This window comes from Loxodonta africana, chromosome 24 (genome assembly GCF_030014295.1).
Source record: "Loxodonta africana isolate mLoxAfr1 chromosome 24, mLoxAfr1.hap2, whole genome shotgun sequence".
In the NCBI taxonomy this organism is placed as follows: domain Eukaryota; kingdom Metazoa; phylum Chordata; class Mammalia; order Proboscidea; family Elephantidae; genus Loxodonta; species Loxodonta africana.
In genome coordinates, this window is record NC_087365.1 from 24,190,187 (window position 1) to 24,208,584 (window position 18,398).

The 18,398-nt window shown below is 38.7% G+C and overlaps 1 protein-coding gene across 1 annotated transcript in view; it reads left to right on the forward strand.

Moving 5' to 3' along the window:
* The window catches only part of FERMT1 (FERM domain containing kindlin 1), a 46,401-nt gene that overhangs the window by 15,774 nt on the left and 12,229 nt on the right, over positions 1-18,398 (forward strand). Inside the window, exons 4-8 of the mRNA XM_003411558.4 lie at positions 758-971; positions 2,905-3,007; positions 14,942-15,049; positions 15,472-15,603; positions 17,634-17,683. Coding sequence (XP_003411606.2) covers positions 758-971; positions 2,905-3,007; positions 14,942-15,049; positions 15,472-15,603; positions 17,634-17,683 — 607 coding nt within the window. The remainder of the gene's footprint in view (positions 1-757; positions 972-2,904; positions 3,008-14,941; positions 15,050-15,471; positions 15,604-17,633; positions 17,684-18,398) is intronic.

An 18,398-nucleotide genomic window follows, 5' to 3' on the forward strand; every position in this document is an offset into this window, starting at 1 on the left:
GAATAATGCAAAATTTTTGTACAACTGACCATCAATTTGGGGTAAAATGATGATACTTAGAAAAGAGTTAAGTTGTGTCAGTCAGTTACACTTCTTTTTTCCTGATTCTGTCTGTGTGCAATTCTTTGCTGAACTCAATTTTGCATTGGGCATGTAAAGGGAGGGCAGGTAGAAATTCTAGAGTGGTATTATCCCTTTCTTTTTATATCAAAGGAAGCAAATCTCTAGTTTGCTTGCAAATTGAGGACTTTCTTGCATCCTGTATTCCAATGCAAAGAACAAAGGAGGTATTTGTACTTTTCTTATGTAAATTAGAGCCAAGTGATTTATAAATCATTAACTGGCTGCGTTCTTAAAATTGGCAGGAGCTGCTATTTGTTTAAAGGGTTTGTCCAAAAACATTATGTACATGAAGTCTGTGAGGTGTCCAGTTCTCTATAGTACCAAGGCTCCTTGATAAAATAAGAGAACTTTCTTACTTATTGGGAAGGAGATGGTCCCCACATTTGTCTAGGTTGATATTTGGGAGCTTTTACAGCCTTTGAGTTCACAAACTTTCCAAGCACTAAATATACCAGCAATGGCTTTCCCTGTGTATCACTTCTCTCCCCACCAGCCATGACTCATCTGGTTATTTTAAACGGTGCAAGCATTTAAATTCTAAATTCGTTTAAATATAAGCAATGTTAGTACGTAGTTTTCTAAAGATTCTTACTCCCTGAATCTCATGTTAGAGTGTGTTCTCTTTACCTTGCAGTAAGTCCTGGTTTATACAGTAAAACCATGACACCTGTGTATGATCCCGTCAGTGGAACACCAGCATCATCCACCATGACTTGGTTCAGTGACAGCCCTTTGACCGAACAAAACTGCAGCGTCCTTGCATTCAGCCAGCCCACCCAGTCACCAGAAGCACTTGCTGATATGTACCAGCCTCGGTCTCTTGTTGATAAAGCCAAACTAAACGCAGGGTAAGCTCCATTATGCCTGTCTCTGAACTGATATTGAAGAAATAAGAGATGCTACAGAAATAGGGGGGGCAGTGTTTAATTTTTACATTAATATGCCTGAGGATCATACACTGTCGGCACTGGGATGCCTGAGGATCATACACTGTTAGCAAAAATCTGTACTAATTTTAGCAACAAAAGAGAAAATATATGACCTTTGGTCACTTTAGTACATTTAAAATTTTGACAGAGTCCCTGGGTGGTACAAATGGTTAACACACTTGACTGCTTACCAAGAGGTTGGAAGTTTGAGTCTACCCAGAGGCACCTTGGAAGAAAGGCCTAGCAGTCTACTTCTGAAAAATCACCCACTAAAAACTCCATGGAGGATGGTTCTACTCTGACCCACATGGGGGTCCTCATGAGTTGGCATCAGCTTGATGGCAACTTTTTTTTTTCTTTTTTAAAGTATGACAAAATTTATGTGGAAATGCTGAAAGTGTTCTGGTAACTCAATGGGTTACTATATTTGAAGACTAACTCATTGCACCTGCAGGTGTACGGAGTGTATTTTGTGAGATGTAGAGCTGCTTATACATGTGTTGGTCCCCACAGGTCAGCAGAGGAGACCAAGGTGGACCACCTGGCCCACATTGTGCTGTAGAACACCACTTCTCTCTTTAGGTGTTCTAATGAGCAAGTCCATGAGCTGTGTGTGAAGTGGTCTCAGAAATACACCAAAACTATTTCTCAAACCACCATTTCTTTTGCTCTGGATTGCTTACCAAATAAAATCTAACTTGTTAGCAACATTCAGTTCCCTATAAGATGTGGTCCCAGCAGATGTCTCTATATCCTACTGTGGCCTTGTATGCCCCATTCCACGCTGGTGCATACTCACTGTTTCAGTTTCTCCCTTGCCTCCATGTCTTTGCTCTGCTCCTGGACTCTTCTCCTTTCTGCCTTCTCTATTGGTAAATCCCTATTTGTCATTCAAGACACTACTCATATGTGGTGCTTCTCAGATATCACTGTCACGATCAGTCACTTCTTTGTAGTTCTGTTCTTGCCCCAATGTTGCATTGTTGCTTTATTAAGAGGTTTGGTCTCCTCACTGGACTATCAGTTCCTTTAGGATGGAGATTATGTCTTGGTCATCTTTGGTCCCCCAGAGGCCTAAAATAATAAAAATTAAAGACATTCTTATTCAGTGATACTGGGTGACATTCATCCCCATCTTGTTTTGTTTTTAACTTTTAATCTCCACTCCTCACCGTTATCCAGTTTTTGTTTTGTTTTCACCTCTGGAACTGTGCTGTCCAGCACAGGAGCCACTAGCCACATGTGGATATTTACATACAAATATGAATTTAAAATTAAATTTAAAATGTGTCACTAACTACATTTTTAAATGTTCAATAGCCACCTGTGGATAATGGCTACCATACTGTACGGCACAGATATAGAACATTCACATTATTCCAGAAAGTCCTATTGGACACTAGACAATAGTTCTGTTAGAGAACAATAGTTCTAACACACTAGAGCAAGTTCTGTTTCTCCAGACAATAAGACAGAGTCAGCTTTGGGGTCAACCACTTGGTGTAGCGGGGAGAGACAACGCGGGGAGTCAGGAAATACAAATTCTCATTTTGGCTCCACCGCGAGGTGTGTGACCTTAAACACGTCGCTAATGTCGCTGAGACTCTGTTTCCTCATCTGTAAAACTGAGATCATAAGGACTGTCCTGGCTCTTTTACTGGGTTACTTTAAAGTGCACTGAGAAAAAATATAGGTATGGAAAGCATTTTGAAAACTATAAAGTAAAATGCAAATATAAGCATTATGAAGTACTCTCACCTACTGGTTTTGGTTGTTGTCCTTACTCTGACTTTGTTCAAGGCTCTATATATAAAACTGATTGACCTTTAAAACTCATTCTATTGCTTTCTAGTTGGCTAGACTCCTCGCGCTCCCTTATGGAACAAGGGATCCAGGAGGATGAGCAGCTGCTGTTACGATTTAAATATTACACTTTCTTTGACTTGAATCCCAAAGTAAGATCCTTTTTCTCTTTCTTTTTTTTTTTTTTTTAATGTGAATGCATAATATATGCAATAGAGTCATTTCATTATCAACATTGAGATTAAATTATCTGTGTGATATTCTGTCTACCTCTGCAGGGTTAGGCTGATAACTGACATACTAATCTCTGAATTTTTATCTTTTGGTTTCTGGTGAGCATGGTAAGCTGCCGTTGATCTAGCAAGAGTCTGTAGGAGTCTTTTAGGAAGGTCCTCATGCCCAGCAAGGTACACACTGCTCCTCTCCATTCACAGGAACAAAGGAACAAAAGGAGAGCAGCCCACAGAGCTGGAGCCCTTAACACTTAGGGAGGAAAGGGGTTGTCAGGGCCCAAGGCTAAGGGCAGGTTCTCATAAACAAGCCAAGACCACATGATGATGCAGACAGGACTCCCCACCGCAGTGCTCAGTTCCCCACTGGTGATAAGAAAGAGGGATTATCTATATAAATGACCCCAGATGGTTACCAAATCCCTTTTTTTCTTTTTAAGTGCACATCACCTACCTGAAATTTATTAGGACAACTAATGAGTGGTGAAATAAGTCCTTTGAATGTCTGTCCCTTCCTTGCCTTTTGTAGAGTTGTGAGTCAGCAGTTAAATGACCCAGATGTCAAACATGTAAACTGAGTAACCAGTCCTCTGCACACTCAGGGTGACTTCATTATACTGTTCCCATCCCAGTTTTGTCCTTGTTGCTTTTGTTCCTTTACTGCCTTGGGCCAAGTTTTCTGTGCAGACACTTTTCTCATTGACAGCAGTATTTTTGCCTCTCGTGGCATTGTCTTCTCGGTGGTCCTGTTTTTAAGTCTGGTCTTCCAAGATCCACCATACAAATAGGAGCTAAATTGTATGATGAAGACTAGGCAGCTTCTGATTTCAGAGGGAAGAAGTATGCAGGACGTAGGACCAAAGTACCAGATGCTGATAAAAATCTCAGGTATATAAAAGTGCTAAGACAAAACACTTTTAAAAGAATACACATAAAATATCCAGAATCCATAAAATAAAAGATCTGTACATTTTAATAATAAATGAACACTTTATGCCTCACCAAAAAAATGATAAAATAAAAAAGTCTTTGCAACATGTATTACAAACAAAAGGCTAATTTCCCTAATATATAAAGAGCTCTTACAAGTCAATAAAGAAGACCAACAACCCAATAGAACAGGCAAAGGATGTGAACACATAGTTCACATAAAAGGAACTACAAATGACTTTTAACTTTATGTCAGATTGGCAAAGACCAAAAACTTTCACACACTATCTTAGCAAAAGTATGGGGAAACAGGCTCTCTTATATACCGTTTGTAGGTCAAAGTACAAATTAACCTAGCCACTATGGAAGGCAATTTGGCAATAGCTATAAAAATTACAATCCTTAATTACCAAATTACAATAGGTTTGACCCAGCAAATCCACAACACTAGGTATTTATACCACAGTTACACATGCAAATTGATATGTATTTACACAAAGACAGTTCTTAGTACATTATTTGTGGTAGTAAAGACTGGAAACCAGCTTCTTGGATCAAGTAGACACTTGAGGCTATGTTGGCATCTCCTATTTGGAGAGGAGATGAGAGGGCAGAGGGGGTCAGAAGCTGGCAGAATGGACATGAAAATAGAGAGCAAAGGGAAGGAACGGGCTGTCTCTTTAGGGGGAGAGCAATTAGGAGTATACAGCAAGGTATATATAAATTTTTGTATGAGAGACTGACTTGATTTGTAAACTTTCACTTAAAGCACAATAAAAATTTTTAAAAACTACAATGAGAAAAAAAAAGATTGGAAACCACCTAAATGCTCATCAATAAGGAATTAAATACATTATGGTATGCATACAGTGTTGTTGCTAAAAAGAATGAATCAAAAAAGAATTATTGAATGCAAAAAAAACAAAATGCAAGAGAGTCCATAGAGAACAAGGAAGGGAGGGAGACTTTATTGTATACCCTTTTGTTCCTTTTGAATTCATTCAAAATGAATTAATTCTTCATATATTCTTTTGCCCCTTTCAAATGTGTTCCAAATGTATACATTTTTAAAACCTTTTTATAACTCTGATAGTTCATAGCACTTTTTAAATGTTCAGCAGAGAAAAGTCACACCACTTTGAGTACGAAGCCTGGAGCATACTGAAAGTTGCTACCCCGGCTACTTTGAAAGCTTAAGTGATTAAATAGAAATAGCAACTCCTTCCTGAGCACATGAAAGCTACTGTAGTTAGGAAAACAGCTTTGGTTTTGTTCTTTGTTTGCTTTGCTGGTGGCTGGGATTAGGGTCCCTGATGATATAACTGACTGCATGGTGAGAAAACAGGGATGAAAGGAGTGGAGGTGCTACCAGACTTGGAGTTCCTATTTGCACTTAATCAGGAGACAAAAATCTAGGGCCAAAGAAAGGGCGTGGGTAGCCAATCCCCACCAGAGGAAAAGTGTGTTTCTAGGTTGCTAGAGGGAGTCTTTCAGTGCTGCAAATAGTTAATGAGCTCGACCGCTCACTGAAAGTTGGAAGTTTGAGTCACAGAAAGGCCTGATGATCTACTTCCGAAAAATCAGCCATTGGAAACCCTATGGGGGGACCAAGATGGTGGCTTAGTCAGACACACCACGTTGCCCCTCTTCAGCAAAGATCCAAGAAACCAAGTAAAACAGTTACAGATGAGAATCCTGGAACCCTGAGCACTGAATGAAAGGATAAAGAACTAGATCAAACACCACCTGGAAGAACAAGCTGAACAAAAACAGTGAACAAGGAGAGGAAACGAACGGAGGTGTCCTGCCAACCAGCTGGCACAGTGTGACCATCTTGAAACAAAGCCAGCAGTGATCCCAGGTGAGGAGCACAGGAAGACAACTTCACAGAACTCCCAGTAGGAAAGAGAGAAACTTTGTAGACATACCTGGAATGAAGCAAGGTGAACAGGACATGAACTAGAGTTAAGGAGGCAAACTACAGGAAAGAGGGCAAGAGCTTCAGGGATCTGGCATCCACAGAACTGGGAGGGATCCAGGATCCAGAGATAGGGCGACTCTTCAACAGCGGTCCCTTTAGGGAGCATTAAGGTGGGAGGCATGCACAGAGTAATAGATCAATAAAGAGACACCAGGAGGTCCCCCACCTGACTGGACTCCAGACAGCTCCCCCTCCTTGCATTTGAAGAAAAAAGAAGATGCAAGTAAACAAAATAAGAAATGAGATGGGTGACATTACAACAGAACCAACTGAAATAAAAAGGCTCATAACAGAGTACTATGAAAAACTGTACTCCAACAAATTGGAAAACCTAGAAGAAATGGACACGTTTCTAGAAACACACTACCTACCCAAACTAACACAAACTGAGGTAAAAAATCTGAACAGACTCATTGCAAAAAAAGAAATCAAGGAGGTCATTAAAAAAAACTCCAAAACAAACAAAAAGCCCTCGCCCAGTTGGCTTTACTGGAGAATTCTGCCAAACTTTCAGAGAAGTGTTAACACCAGTACTACTCAAACTGTTCCAGAACGTAGAGAAGAAGGGAATACCCCTGTATTCATTTCGTGAAGCCAGCATAAACTTGATACCAAAGCCAGACAAAAACATCACTAATACAGAAAGGGCGTTTGGTAAAATCCAACACCCATTCCTGATAAAAACTCTCAGCAAAATAGGAATAGAAGGGAAATTCCTCCACATAATTAAGGGCATATATATAAAATCAACAACCAACATTATTCTCAATGGAGAGAGACTAAAAGCAATCCCCTTGAGAACAGGAACCAGACAATGATGTCCTTTAACACCACTCTTATTCAATATTGTACTGGAAGTCCTAACTAGAGCAATAATGCAAGAAAGAGAAATAAATAAATTGGTAAGGAAGAAGTAAAACTATCCATATTCACAGATTACATGATTATAAACATAAAAATCCCCCAGAGACTCCACAAAAAAGCTACTGGAACTAATAGAAGGATTCAACAAAGTGGCAGGGTACAAGATCAACATACAAAAATCAGCTAGATTCTTCTACACTAACAAAGAGAATTCCAAAAAGGAAATCAGGAAAACAATACCATTTACATTAGCCCTCAAAAAGATAAAATACATAGGAATAAATCTAACTAGGAATTTAAAAGACTTATACAAAGAAAACTACAAAACACTACTGCAAGAAACCTACATAAATAGAAAAACATAATATGCTCCTGGATATGAAGACTTAACATTGTGAAAATGTCAATACTACTCAAAGCGATCTACAAATATAATGCAATTCCAATTCAAATTCCAACAACATTAGTTAATGAGATGGAAAAACTGATTACCAACTTTAGATGGAAAGGAATGCATTATTGAAAAAGAACAAAGCAGGAGGCCTCACACTCCCCAATCTCAGAACCTCCTGTACAGCCATAGTAGTCAAAACAGCCTGGTACTGGTACAACGATAGACACATAGATCAAAGGAACAGAATTGAGAACCCAGAAGTAAATCCATCCACCTATGGGTAGCTGATCTTTGACAAAGGGTCGAAGTCCATTAAATGGTGAAGAAAAAGTCTCTTTAACAAATGGTGCTGGCAAAACTGGATATCCATTTGCAGAAAAATGAAACAAGATCCATGCCTCACACCATACACAAAAATTAACTCAAAATGGATCAAAGACTTAAAAGTAAAACCTAAAACTAAAGATCATGAAAGAAAAAGTAGGGACAACTAGGACACTAATCTATGGCATAAATAGAATGCCAAATATAACTAAAAATGCACAAACACCAGAAGATAAACTAGATAACAGGAATCTTCTAAAAGTTAAACACTTAGGCTCATCAAAAGACTTCACAAAAGAAGTAAAAAGAGAACCAACAGACCAGGAAAAAATTTTGGCTATGACATATCCAACAAGGGTCTAATCTCTAAAATGTATAGAAAACTTCAACACCTCAACAACAAAAAGAAAATCCAATTTAAAAGTGAGCAAAGGACATGAACAGACACTTCACCAAAGAAGACATTTAAGTGGCTAACAAACACATGAAGGATTCTCTCAATCATTAGCCATTAGAGAAATGCAAATCAAAACTACAATAAGATACTCTCTCACCCTGGTGATAATGGCACTGATCAAAAAACAGAAAACAACAAATGCTGGCGATGTTGTGGGACATGGTAGGAATGTTAAATGGTAGCACCGCTATGGAAAATGGTCTGGCGCTTCCTCGAAAAGCTAGTAATAGAATTCCCATATGATCCAGCAATCCCATTCCTATATATATATATATATATATATATATATATATATATATATATATATATCTCCTAGAGAAATAACAGCCATAACTCAAACAGATGTATGCACGCCCACATTCATTGCAGCCTTATTCACTGTAGTAAAAAGATGGAAACGACCTGAATGCCATCAACAGATGAATGGATAAACAGATTGTAGTACAAACTCACAATGGAATACTATGCAACAATGAAGAATAAGGATGAGTCCGTGTAACATCTTATAACATGGATGAATCAGGAAGACATTATGCTGAGTGAAATAAGTCAGTCACAAATACCGTAGGACTATTATAAATTTAGACACAGAAAGAAACATTCTTTGATGGTTACCAAGGGAGGGAAGGAGAATCACTAACTAGACAGTAGCCGAGTGTTAATTCTGGTGAAGGGAAAGGCAATACACAATAAGAGGGAAGTCAGCACAACCTGACCAAGGCAAAGGAAGACACTGAGAGGTACACAAGAATAAAGGGCCACTAAAAAATAAAAAAAATATAAAATTTTTTTTTATGGTAAATGCTATAACATGTACAATCCTGCAACATCCGTAATAACAAACAATAATTTCTGAGTAGATACATAGATTAATATGTATGCTAAATAGGCGAGGGAGGTCGTACAGGAGTAGACCTGCGTACATATATAGGTACGGTTGTGGGTATTTCTATATACATATTTGTAAATGCTGTATATATACTCATATATAATAGCACACACAGGGGGCACAGTTATAGAAACTGCTTAGACATTGGGACTGAACTCCTGGACTTGAAGGCTAAGGACCATAGTCTCGGGGGACATCTAGGTCAACTGGCAAAACACAGTTCATAAAGCAGCATTCTACATCCTAGCCTGATGAGTAGCGTCTGGGGTCTTAAAAGCTTGCAAGCAGCCGTCTAAGATGCAACTGTTAAATATTGGTCTCTTCCCTCCTAGAGGAAAAGAGATCGAAGATAACCAAAGACACAAGGAAGCAATTAGTCCAAAGGACTAATGGCCCACAAGAACCACAGCCTCCTCTAGTCTGAGACCAGAAGAACCTGTGGTGCCCAGCTACCACTACTGACCACTCTGACCAGGATTACAGTAGAAGGTCCCAGTTAGAGTGGTAAAAAATGTAGAACAAAATTCAAATTAAAAAAAAAACAAAAACAGACTTACTGGTCTGAAAGAAACTGGAGGAACCCCTGAGACTACTACCCTAAGACAACCTTCTAACTTGAAACTGAAGACACTCCCAGAGGCCACCTTTCTGTCAAATCGTGGACAGGGCTATAAAGTAAACAACATCACCCATGAAGAATGTGCTTCTTAGAACAATCAACTATACAACACGAAAAGGGCAACATTTGCCCGAAATCAAAGATAAGACGTCAGGGAGGGACATGAAAACCGGACTACCCTATTTTTATATTTTTACACAAATATATGTTTGTTTGCCAACTGTGCCCTCCCCACCCACCTCGAGATATTTTTGAAAGTGTGCTATGCTAATTTTTTTATAGCAACATGTAAAAAAATTGGCATAGTGGTGCTTATGAAATACCTCAAAGGGGGAGGGTGCAGCTGGCAAATAAACGTAGAAGGCATGCATTATTTGCCTAAAAATGCAGTAATGGAAATGAGGAAATGGGGAGAGTGCTGACACATGCGCAGGGATTGCAACCAATGATGCCGAACAATTTGTGTAAGAATTTTTGATTGGAAAACTAATTTGCTATGTAAACTGTCTTAGTCATCTAGTGCTGCTCTAACCGAAATACCACAAGTAGATGGCTTTAACAAAGAGAAATTTGTTCTCTCAAAGCCTGTCTAGTAGGCTACAAGTCCAAATTCGGGGCACCAGCTCCAGGGGAAGGCTTTCTGTCTCTGTCGCCTCTGGAGGAGCGTCCTCATCGTCAGTCTTCCCTTGGTCTAGGAGCATCTCAGCGCAGGAACCTCAGGTCCAAAGGACACGCTCTGCTCCCGGTGCTGCTCTCTTCGTGGTATGAGGTCCCCATGCCTCTCTGCTCGCTTCTCTCTTTTATATCTCAAAAGAGATTGGCTTATGACACTATCTAATCTTGTAGATCTTATTAATATAAGTGCCACTAATCCATCTCATTACATCATAGTGATAGGATTTACAACATATTAGGAAGTCAGATGACAAAATGGTAGACAATCATACAATACTGGGAATCATGACCCAGCCAAGCTGACAGATACTTTGAGGGGACTCAATTCCATCCATGACATAAACTTTTACCTAATGCATAATAAAATGTTAAAAAAAAAGAAAACACCGTGGGGCACAGTTCTATTCTGACACTCATAGGGTCGCCATGAGTTAGGTCACTGGAGAACCCAATCAAGAGTGCTCAGAGTTTAGAAAAACTTATCAAGATAACTGTTAATGACCTGTGAAAGATCGGGAACCTCCTGATGCCCCAGTGCCTGGGGGAGTGTGAACAAGTCTCCCCGGAGAAAGCTTACAGCTCTAAGCTCTGCTGGATGCTACAGAGAAATCCTGGGTTACCTGAGTGAGACAGGGCTTATTCTGTATCTAGTTATGACATCTTATTCTAATCCTTTTTTTATGATGTTAATTTCTAAATGTAGGTAACTATTATTTTTTTTATTATTATTTAGGTCTAATTATTTCAAAAAAACAAAAACAAAACCCATTGCCCTCATCGATTCCGACTTATAGCGACCCTACAGGACAGAGTAGAACTGCCCCATAGAGTTTCCAAGGAGTGGCTGGTGGATTCAAACTGCCGACCTTTTGCTTAGCAGCCATAGCTCTTAACCACTATGCCACCAGGGTTTCCAATTACTTCAAAGAACTGTTTTATTTGGCATGGGGGTAGTACGGTCAGATGCAGAAGCTTTGGGTAAAATTTTTAAATCTTTACTGACTGCCATTGGGAGAAAAAGCCTTATTGGGTGATTAAACTTACTGAAACCGCTGCCATATTAGGATCGTACACACTGTGACTGACTGACTGACAAGTAGACAGACAAGACAGCTATGACAGTTTGTTAATCGAGTTTAACTTTCAGTGGCTACATGTAGTATTTAAATGTTATCTTTAAACTGTGAATTAAGCAGGGATCTTTTGGGAGTTCACTGCTTGTTTTTTTGTTGCTGTTTTTATTTGTTTCGGGGGGGTTGCTGGTATGCCTCGAGTGTGTGGGTTTTTTGTTTGTTTCTTTAGTTGTCATCTCTTTTTATTGCAGTATAATTTACATACCATGAAATTTACTCGTTGAAATTGTACTCCATTGTAATACATGGATTTTTGGTAAGTTTGTACAGGTGTGCAACTATCACCTCAATTCAGTTTTAGAACACTTTCATCACCCAAAAAACTCTCCTCATTGCCATTTGCAGTCAGTCCCTACTCCCAGCCCCAAGTAACCACTGGTCTACTTTGGCTCTGGATTTGCCTTTTCTAGAAATTTCCTATAAATGGAGCCACACAACATGTATTTTTTTGTATCTAGACTCTTTCACTTGGCTTGATGTGTTGGGGGTTCATCTGTGTTGGTGCGGGTATCAGTAGTTCATTCCTGTTTATTGCTGAGTGAGGTCCCATTATAAGGATGTGCCCCATTTTGTTTATCCATTCACCAGGTGAGGGACGTTGGATTGTTTCCAGTTTCGGCTACTATACATGATGCCGCTATGAACATTCTCACATGTGTTATGTTTTGATTGGTTGTTGGAGGATTCCAGGCCAGCTTCTGGAGTGTTCTGTGACATCTAGCAAGGCTCACAAAACAATGACCGACTTTCTGAAGATTCTTATTATCCCAGCCTCCTGAATACCACACACTTAGTTTTGCACTCGACTTCCTTTCCTAGCAGCTTTAGAAATGCTGAGACTGAGCATGGCTGTGCAACAGGGCACATTTCCACACTCACCTGACAGCAGTGCTATTTACTGGTTTGGGCTTACTTAGGATTTTCATATTTCTGTGTCACCTTTTTTCTTAGTATGCATAAGGTTAAATGCAAAAGGAAAAACTCACGCTAATCAACCCATGATAAGTCTGTTTAGGTACTCTGAGTATCCGTCTATTTCTTCTCCATGTTTTCTTCAGCGTTGTTAGTTTATTTTCTTAAAAGGTTGTAAGTAAGATGTATACTCACTGTAAGAAGAAAACAAACATAAAAAGGAATTATTTGGAATAAAAACGGAAAATAGTCCTTGACTATGACTTTTCTCTCAAAAGGCAGCCCCAGGTAATAGCTTGATGATTAACCATCCTTGCAGACCTTTTTCACACATTTATAAGCATTTCGAAACCCATATTCAGGAGATTTTTTTCCCAGGTAAATGGAATCGTTTATTTCCTTTGTAGCTTGCTTCTGTTTATACCGTAATATATAATGGCTGGCTTTTCATGCCAGTGTGTATAAATCAGACTCATTTTTTTTAACCACTGCATAATAATGAAAGGAAAGTCTAAACCATAGTTTAGCAGACCTGTGGGATGCTTGCAATTGTTGCTATTTCAAAAAAATACGACTGTTCTTGTACTAATATTTTTGATAAACTTGTATTTCTTTAGAATATTAACCTTAGAAGTACCCAAAGGGCAAAAGATTTAAATATTTAAAGGTACCACCAAATTGCCTTCTGACGTGAAAGTGCCAATTTGCCCACATCTTCACCAGCACCAGATATTATTAATACAGAAAATTTGGGCAAGTCCAGCAGAATTCATTTGAATTCTCTGATTATTAATGAGGTTGAGCATCTTTTCTAGTGTCCAAGTGGCCATTGTAGTTTCTTCTGTGAATTGCCTGTTTATATCTTTACCCCATTTCCTATTGATTTATGGGCATACTAAGTATATTATAGATATTCTCTTTTATATTTATTTAAAATATTTCATTTCAAGCTGTATCTTGTCTTATAAACTTGAAACCTTCTTTAGGGTATTTTTCACCTCTAAATATATTTAATTTTAGATGATCAAATCTATCAGTCTTATGCATTATAACTTTTAGGCTTTCTGCCTTGATTAGAAAGTCTTTCCCTATCCAAAGATTATGAAACATATTTTCCCATGTTTCCTTCTAATAATAATTCTGTTTCTTATGTTTAGATTTTTTGTTACAGCTTTATTGAGATATAGTTCATATACCATACGTCTTACCCATTTAACGTGTATAGTCTAGTGGTTTTTAGCATATTCACAAATTTCTGCAACCATCACCGCTGTCTAATTTCAGAACACCTTCATCAGCCCAACAAGAAACCCCTGCTCATTAGCAGTCAGTTCCCATTTCCTGCCAACCCTTCTAGCTCTAGGTAGCTGCCAGTCTACTTTCTGTCTCCATGGATTTACCTATTCTATACACTTTATATAAATGGAACCATACGATGTGTGGTCCTTTGTGACGGGCTTCTTTATTTAGCAAAATGTTTCCAAGGTTCATTCATGTTGTAGCGTGTATCAGGACTACATTTCTTTTTATTGCCAAACAATATTCCATTGCATGGATATACCACATTTTACCCATTTATCAGTCAATGGACATTTGGGTTGTTTTCACTTTTGAGCTATTAGGAATAATGCTGTGAGCATGAGTGTACATGTTTTCATGTGGACATTATCTTTGTATTTCTTTTGGATATATAGGTAGAAGTGAAATTGCTGAGTCATCTGGTAACCCTTTGTTTAACTTTTGAGGAACTGCCAGACTGTTTTCCAAAGTGGCTACACCATTTTACATTCCCATCAGTAGCATATGGGAGTTCTATTTTCCACATCCTTGCCAACACGTGTTACTGTCTGTCTTTTAGATTATAGCCATCTAGTTGGCTGTGAAGTGGCATATCATTTTGGTTTTGTATTTTTAGATTTTTAATCCATCTGTAATATCTGTTTTTTAGATGGCATAAGCTTTTTTTTTTTTTTTTTGGTTTGGCTATTTTTACCCCCAAATGGCCAGGCATTTTCAAAACTATTTATAGTTCATTCTTCCCTACCTATGTAAAATGCCATTTTTATATTAAATGTATATACATAGATCTGTTTCTAAATGTTGTTTATTGGTATTTTTGTCTCTTGTACCAAGACCACACAATTTTAATCACCACAACTTTATAGTATGTTTCAATGTCTGGGAAGACAAGTGCTTCCCCCAACATTGTTCTTCTTTTTCAAAATTTCTTAGCAATACTTGAACATTGTCTTTTCAGCTTAATTTGAGAATCAGCTTATATAAAGTTCCATTAAAATCCCTCTCTGACTCTGATCGGGGTCACATTGGATTTACAGCTCAGCTTAGGGTATCTCTTCTCCTTTATATCACTTGTCACATAAACCATTTTCACTGCCTGCTTTTACTACCCATAGACATTTGATAAAAAACAGGAAGAACAAGAATCTCAGATGGGTCAATTTGGTTCTTTGAGGAGGTTCTAAAAAAATATTTGGGGAAAGAGAGTTTTGAATTCGGAACCAAAATGAGGCAGGCAGTGAGAAGACAGAGGTATCTCTTTCAGTTACTTGAACTAAAGCTCACTGCCTCTGATTAACAGGCAATGGCCTGTTATCCCAGAATGTTTGTATTGTGGAATATAAATACGGCCTCCCACACCCACCTGTTTCTTTCTGTAGTATGATGCTGTCCGGATAAACCAACTCTATGAACAAGCCAGGTGGGCCATTCTCTTAGAAGAAATTGACTGTACGGAGGAAGAAATGTTGATCTTTGCAGCACTCCAGGTACGGAACGTCAAGGCCTTTTCTCTGGCAGGAGACAAAGCAAGAGTGTTCTGGTTCACATTTTGGTTTTTTTTCACACTGTTTTTTCTTTGACAAAAGAGGTGAGAATGAGGGCAGCAGATTTAAATGTAAAATGCCCCTCCTGGTTCACATATGTGCACATAATATAAGGCATTAGTCTTCCAGTCCTGATCTCTTCCCCATGACAAGCACGGTTGGGATGGGGAAGAACCAAGTGTCAACATGACCAGCCATAAATCTTAGAACTATTCCGATTAGAATGTCATTTTCCACATGCATTTCAGGAGATGCTCAGTATTTGTGACCGTGAGTTATTAGAGGGAAACTGTCTTCAAAGAGGAAGAAATGGCTAATGGATTCATTTGTGTTTATAACGTCTGCAACTTCTGTTTTCATTGCAGTATCATATTAGCAAACTCTCGTTGTCCACTGAAATACAGGATTTTACAAATGAGACTGAGGCTGATGAAGTAGAAGCAGCACTTTCTAATTTGGAAGTTACCCTCGAAGGTGGAAAAACAGATAACACTTTGGTATGGGCTTATCCGATTAACTCAAAATTGTGGCTTTGTTCAGACTGATTGACAAATACAGATGGAACTATTTTCTGGCTTAAAAATAAGACAATATTTAGTCTGATTTTGAAAAAAAAAAAAAAAAAAAGGAAATATTCTCTTTATCTGTCCAAAGCTTAAACCTAGTAAGAACTGACTAAATTTGCTCAACTTAGCTTTGTAAGGGACTTTAAAACCAAATCAGTCCAGTTACTGTCAAGTCAGCTTCAACTCATGGTAACCCCTTGTAGGTCAGAGGACAGCAGTGCTCTATAGGGTTTTCAATGGCCAATTTTTCAAAAGCACTTCACCAAGCCTTTCTTCCGAGTTGCCTCTGGGCGGACCTTTTGGTAAGCAGCCAAGCATGCTAACCTTTGCACCACCCAGGGGTGTAAGGGACTATGAGCCATTTTTATTATATTAATGACAATACTTTTGTATTGTATGTCTTCCTAGGGTAAAGTTGACATGGTGTGAGCGCAACACTGCTGAAGGCCCCTGTTCACTAGTGTGGGACATAGAATTGGTCCCTTAAGTCTAGAAAGAACTGCCCTTCTATTGCATGGAACAGCTGTGAGAATAGAGCATCTTAACACAAAAAAGGCTTTGCAGATACAAAGCCTTAATATCTATTTGCCTATTGATAAATTGCAACCAGGCAAGGTAGAAGTGAGAGCTTTTTTCATACATCATTGTAAAAACTTCTGAATCTTTTTGACTTCAGGAAATAAACAGAAGGCTTCCAATGAAACATAAACAAAGCTGTGTTTTATCATCCCTTGTTCCTTATCCAGGAGCCCTGGTGGTGCAGTTGCTAAAGCACTCGACTGCTATCTGAAAGGTTGGCAATTCAAACCTACCAGTCGTTCAGCAGGAGAAAGATGAGGCAGTCTGTGTCCGTAAAGATTTACAGCCTTGGAAACCCTATAGGGCAGTTCTACTCTGCCCTATTGGGTCGATATGAGTTAGAATCCACTCCAGTGGATTTGGTTTTCTTTTTGTTGTTGTTGTTATTGTTGTTGATTTGTGCCTGATCCATGAAATGTGGTAGAATACCAGCTTTATAGTCGGAATGTTCCCTGTTTGATGCATTCCTTGGGTGCCACCCTTTTGTTGTAATTGAACCTAAGTAGTACCGATAGATTAGAATGAGTCACTGTATTCTTATGCATTTAATGTGTGTTCCCTTATCATTAAATACCTTAAAATAGGAAACCAGTATCATACAAAAGCAAATGCTTAATACAAACGTAACACCAAGATTCAGAGCCCTGTCTCTCATTTATAGCAGACATGGGCCCCATAACACTGGAGTTATCTTTGGTCTACTTCCCCCACTGAACAGACACAACGGGACAATGATGCTTCTTAGAATAAATGGAATTTCCCTTCCTCCCTCCCAGATATTTTTATATGACATTAAACAATAGGCTTTTCAGTTTGAGAATAGGCCCCAACCTGCACAGCAAAATGAACTTTGAACCAGGTTCCTTTTGAGAGTTTAATCAGTGAACTAGATATAGCTAGAGTTACCCACCCTACTGTAAAAAGTGTAAAATATTTTGCTTATCTATAAAAGTAGTTGTTTCTAACTCAGATTTTTAACTTGAATAGTATGTACAAGGAATACTTGGTCAATTTCCTAATCTTTTTTTCTTTCTTTCATTTTTTGTAATATATGACCATGAGTCAGAATCGACTCAACAGCAATGGGTTTAATGGGTACAGCTTAACAAAGTCACTGCCCATTAGAACTTGACCAGCCACCCCAGAAGCCCTTCCACGTGACCCACCCCACTCCCAACCCTTCCTCATTCCCATCGAGTGTAACGGCTTGATATGTGGTTAGTGTGACTAAGGAACTGAATTTTCCATTTTATTTAATTTCACTTAGTTTGAAGGGAAATAGGTATATTTGGTGAGTGGCACTGTATTGGAAAGTGCAGGTATAGAGTATCAGCACTACCTACTAAATGACTCCTTATAAAATATTATTTGTTTTTCTTTAGGAGGACATTACTGATATCCCTAAACTTGCAGATAATCTCAAATTATTTAGGTGAGTAGCCCTAAAGGGGGGAAGGGGCCACTCATAACAAAGTCTTACAAGTAAAGAGCCTGGGAGTTTAAATTGCACATCCATTAGGCAGATTCCTGGTTCAGTGGTAAGAGCTTAGGCTTTGGCATCAGATAGCGTCGTTGAATTCTAGCACCACAGCACACACTAGCTGGGTGACCTTGGGCAATGTCCTTACATCTAGGTTTTCTGGTCTATAAAATGGGGAGATATCTCCTCTTGGGTTTGTTGGGAGGATTAAATAAAGTAATGCACATACAGCGTTTAACATGGCGCCTGCCTCATAGTACACACTCAGTAAATGGTGTGTATAAACCTGCTTGGTGTCAGCAAAATGAACGTATGGGCCAGACTAGAGTTCCCGTTAGGGTCCATTTGGGAGGCTCAGGATTCTGACACCATTTGAAGGCTCTTTCATAGTTTAAAAATCAATCATATCTAGAACTTTGGTCCTGGACTTATAGGGGGTTGTCATCTTATTTTATCTACTTTAGCTTATGAGTGTTTGCAATGAACTCTCCAGTCACCTCAGGTTGACATGGAACTGTTTAAAAGGCAGAGCAGTTTTTTTCAGGGAAATAAGGGACTGCCACATTTATGATGGTGCCAGGGTGTGTTAGGATGAAAGGAATAAGACTGCTTTGAAGTTCTATCGGTTACTTTTTGTCACTTTATGGTTTGTTGACTTTTCTTAACA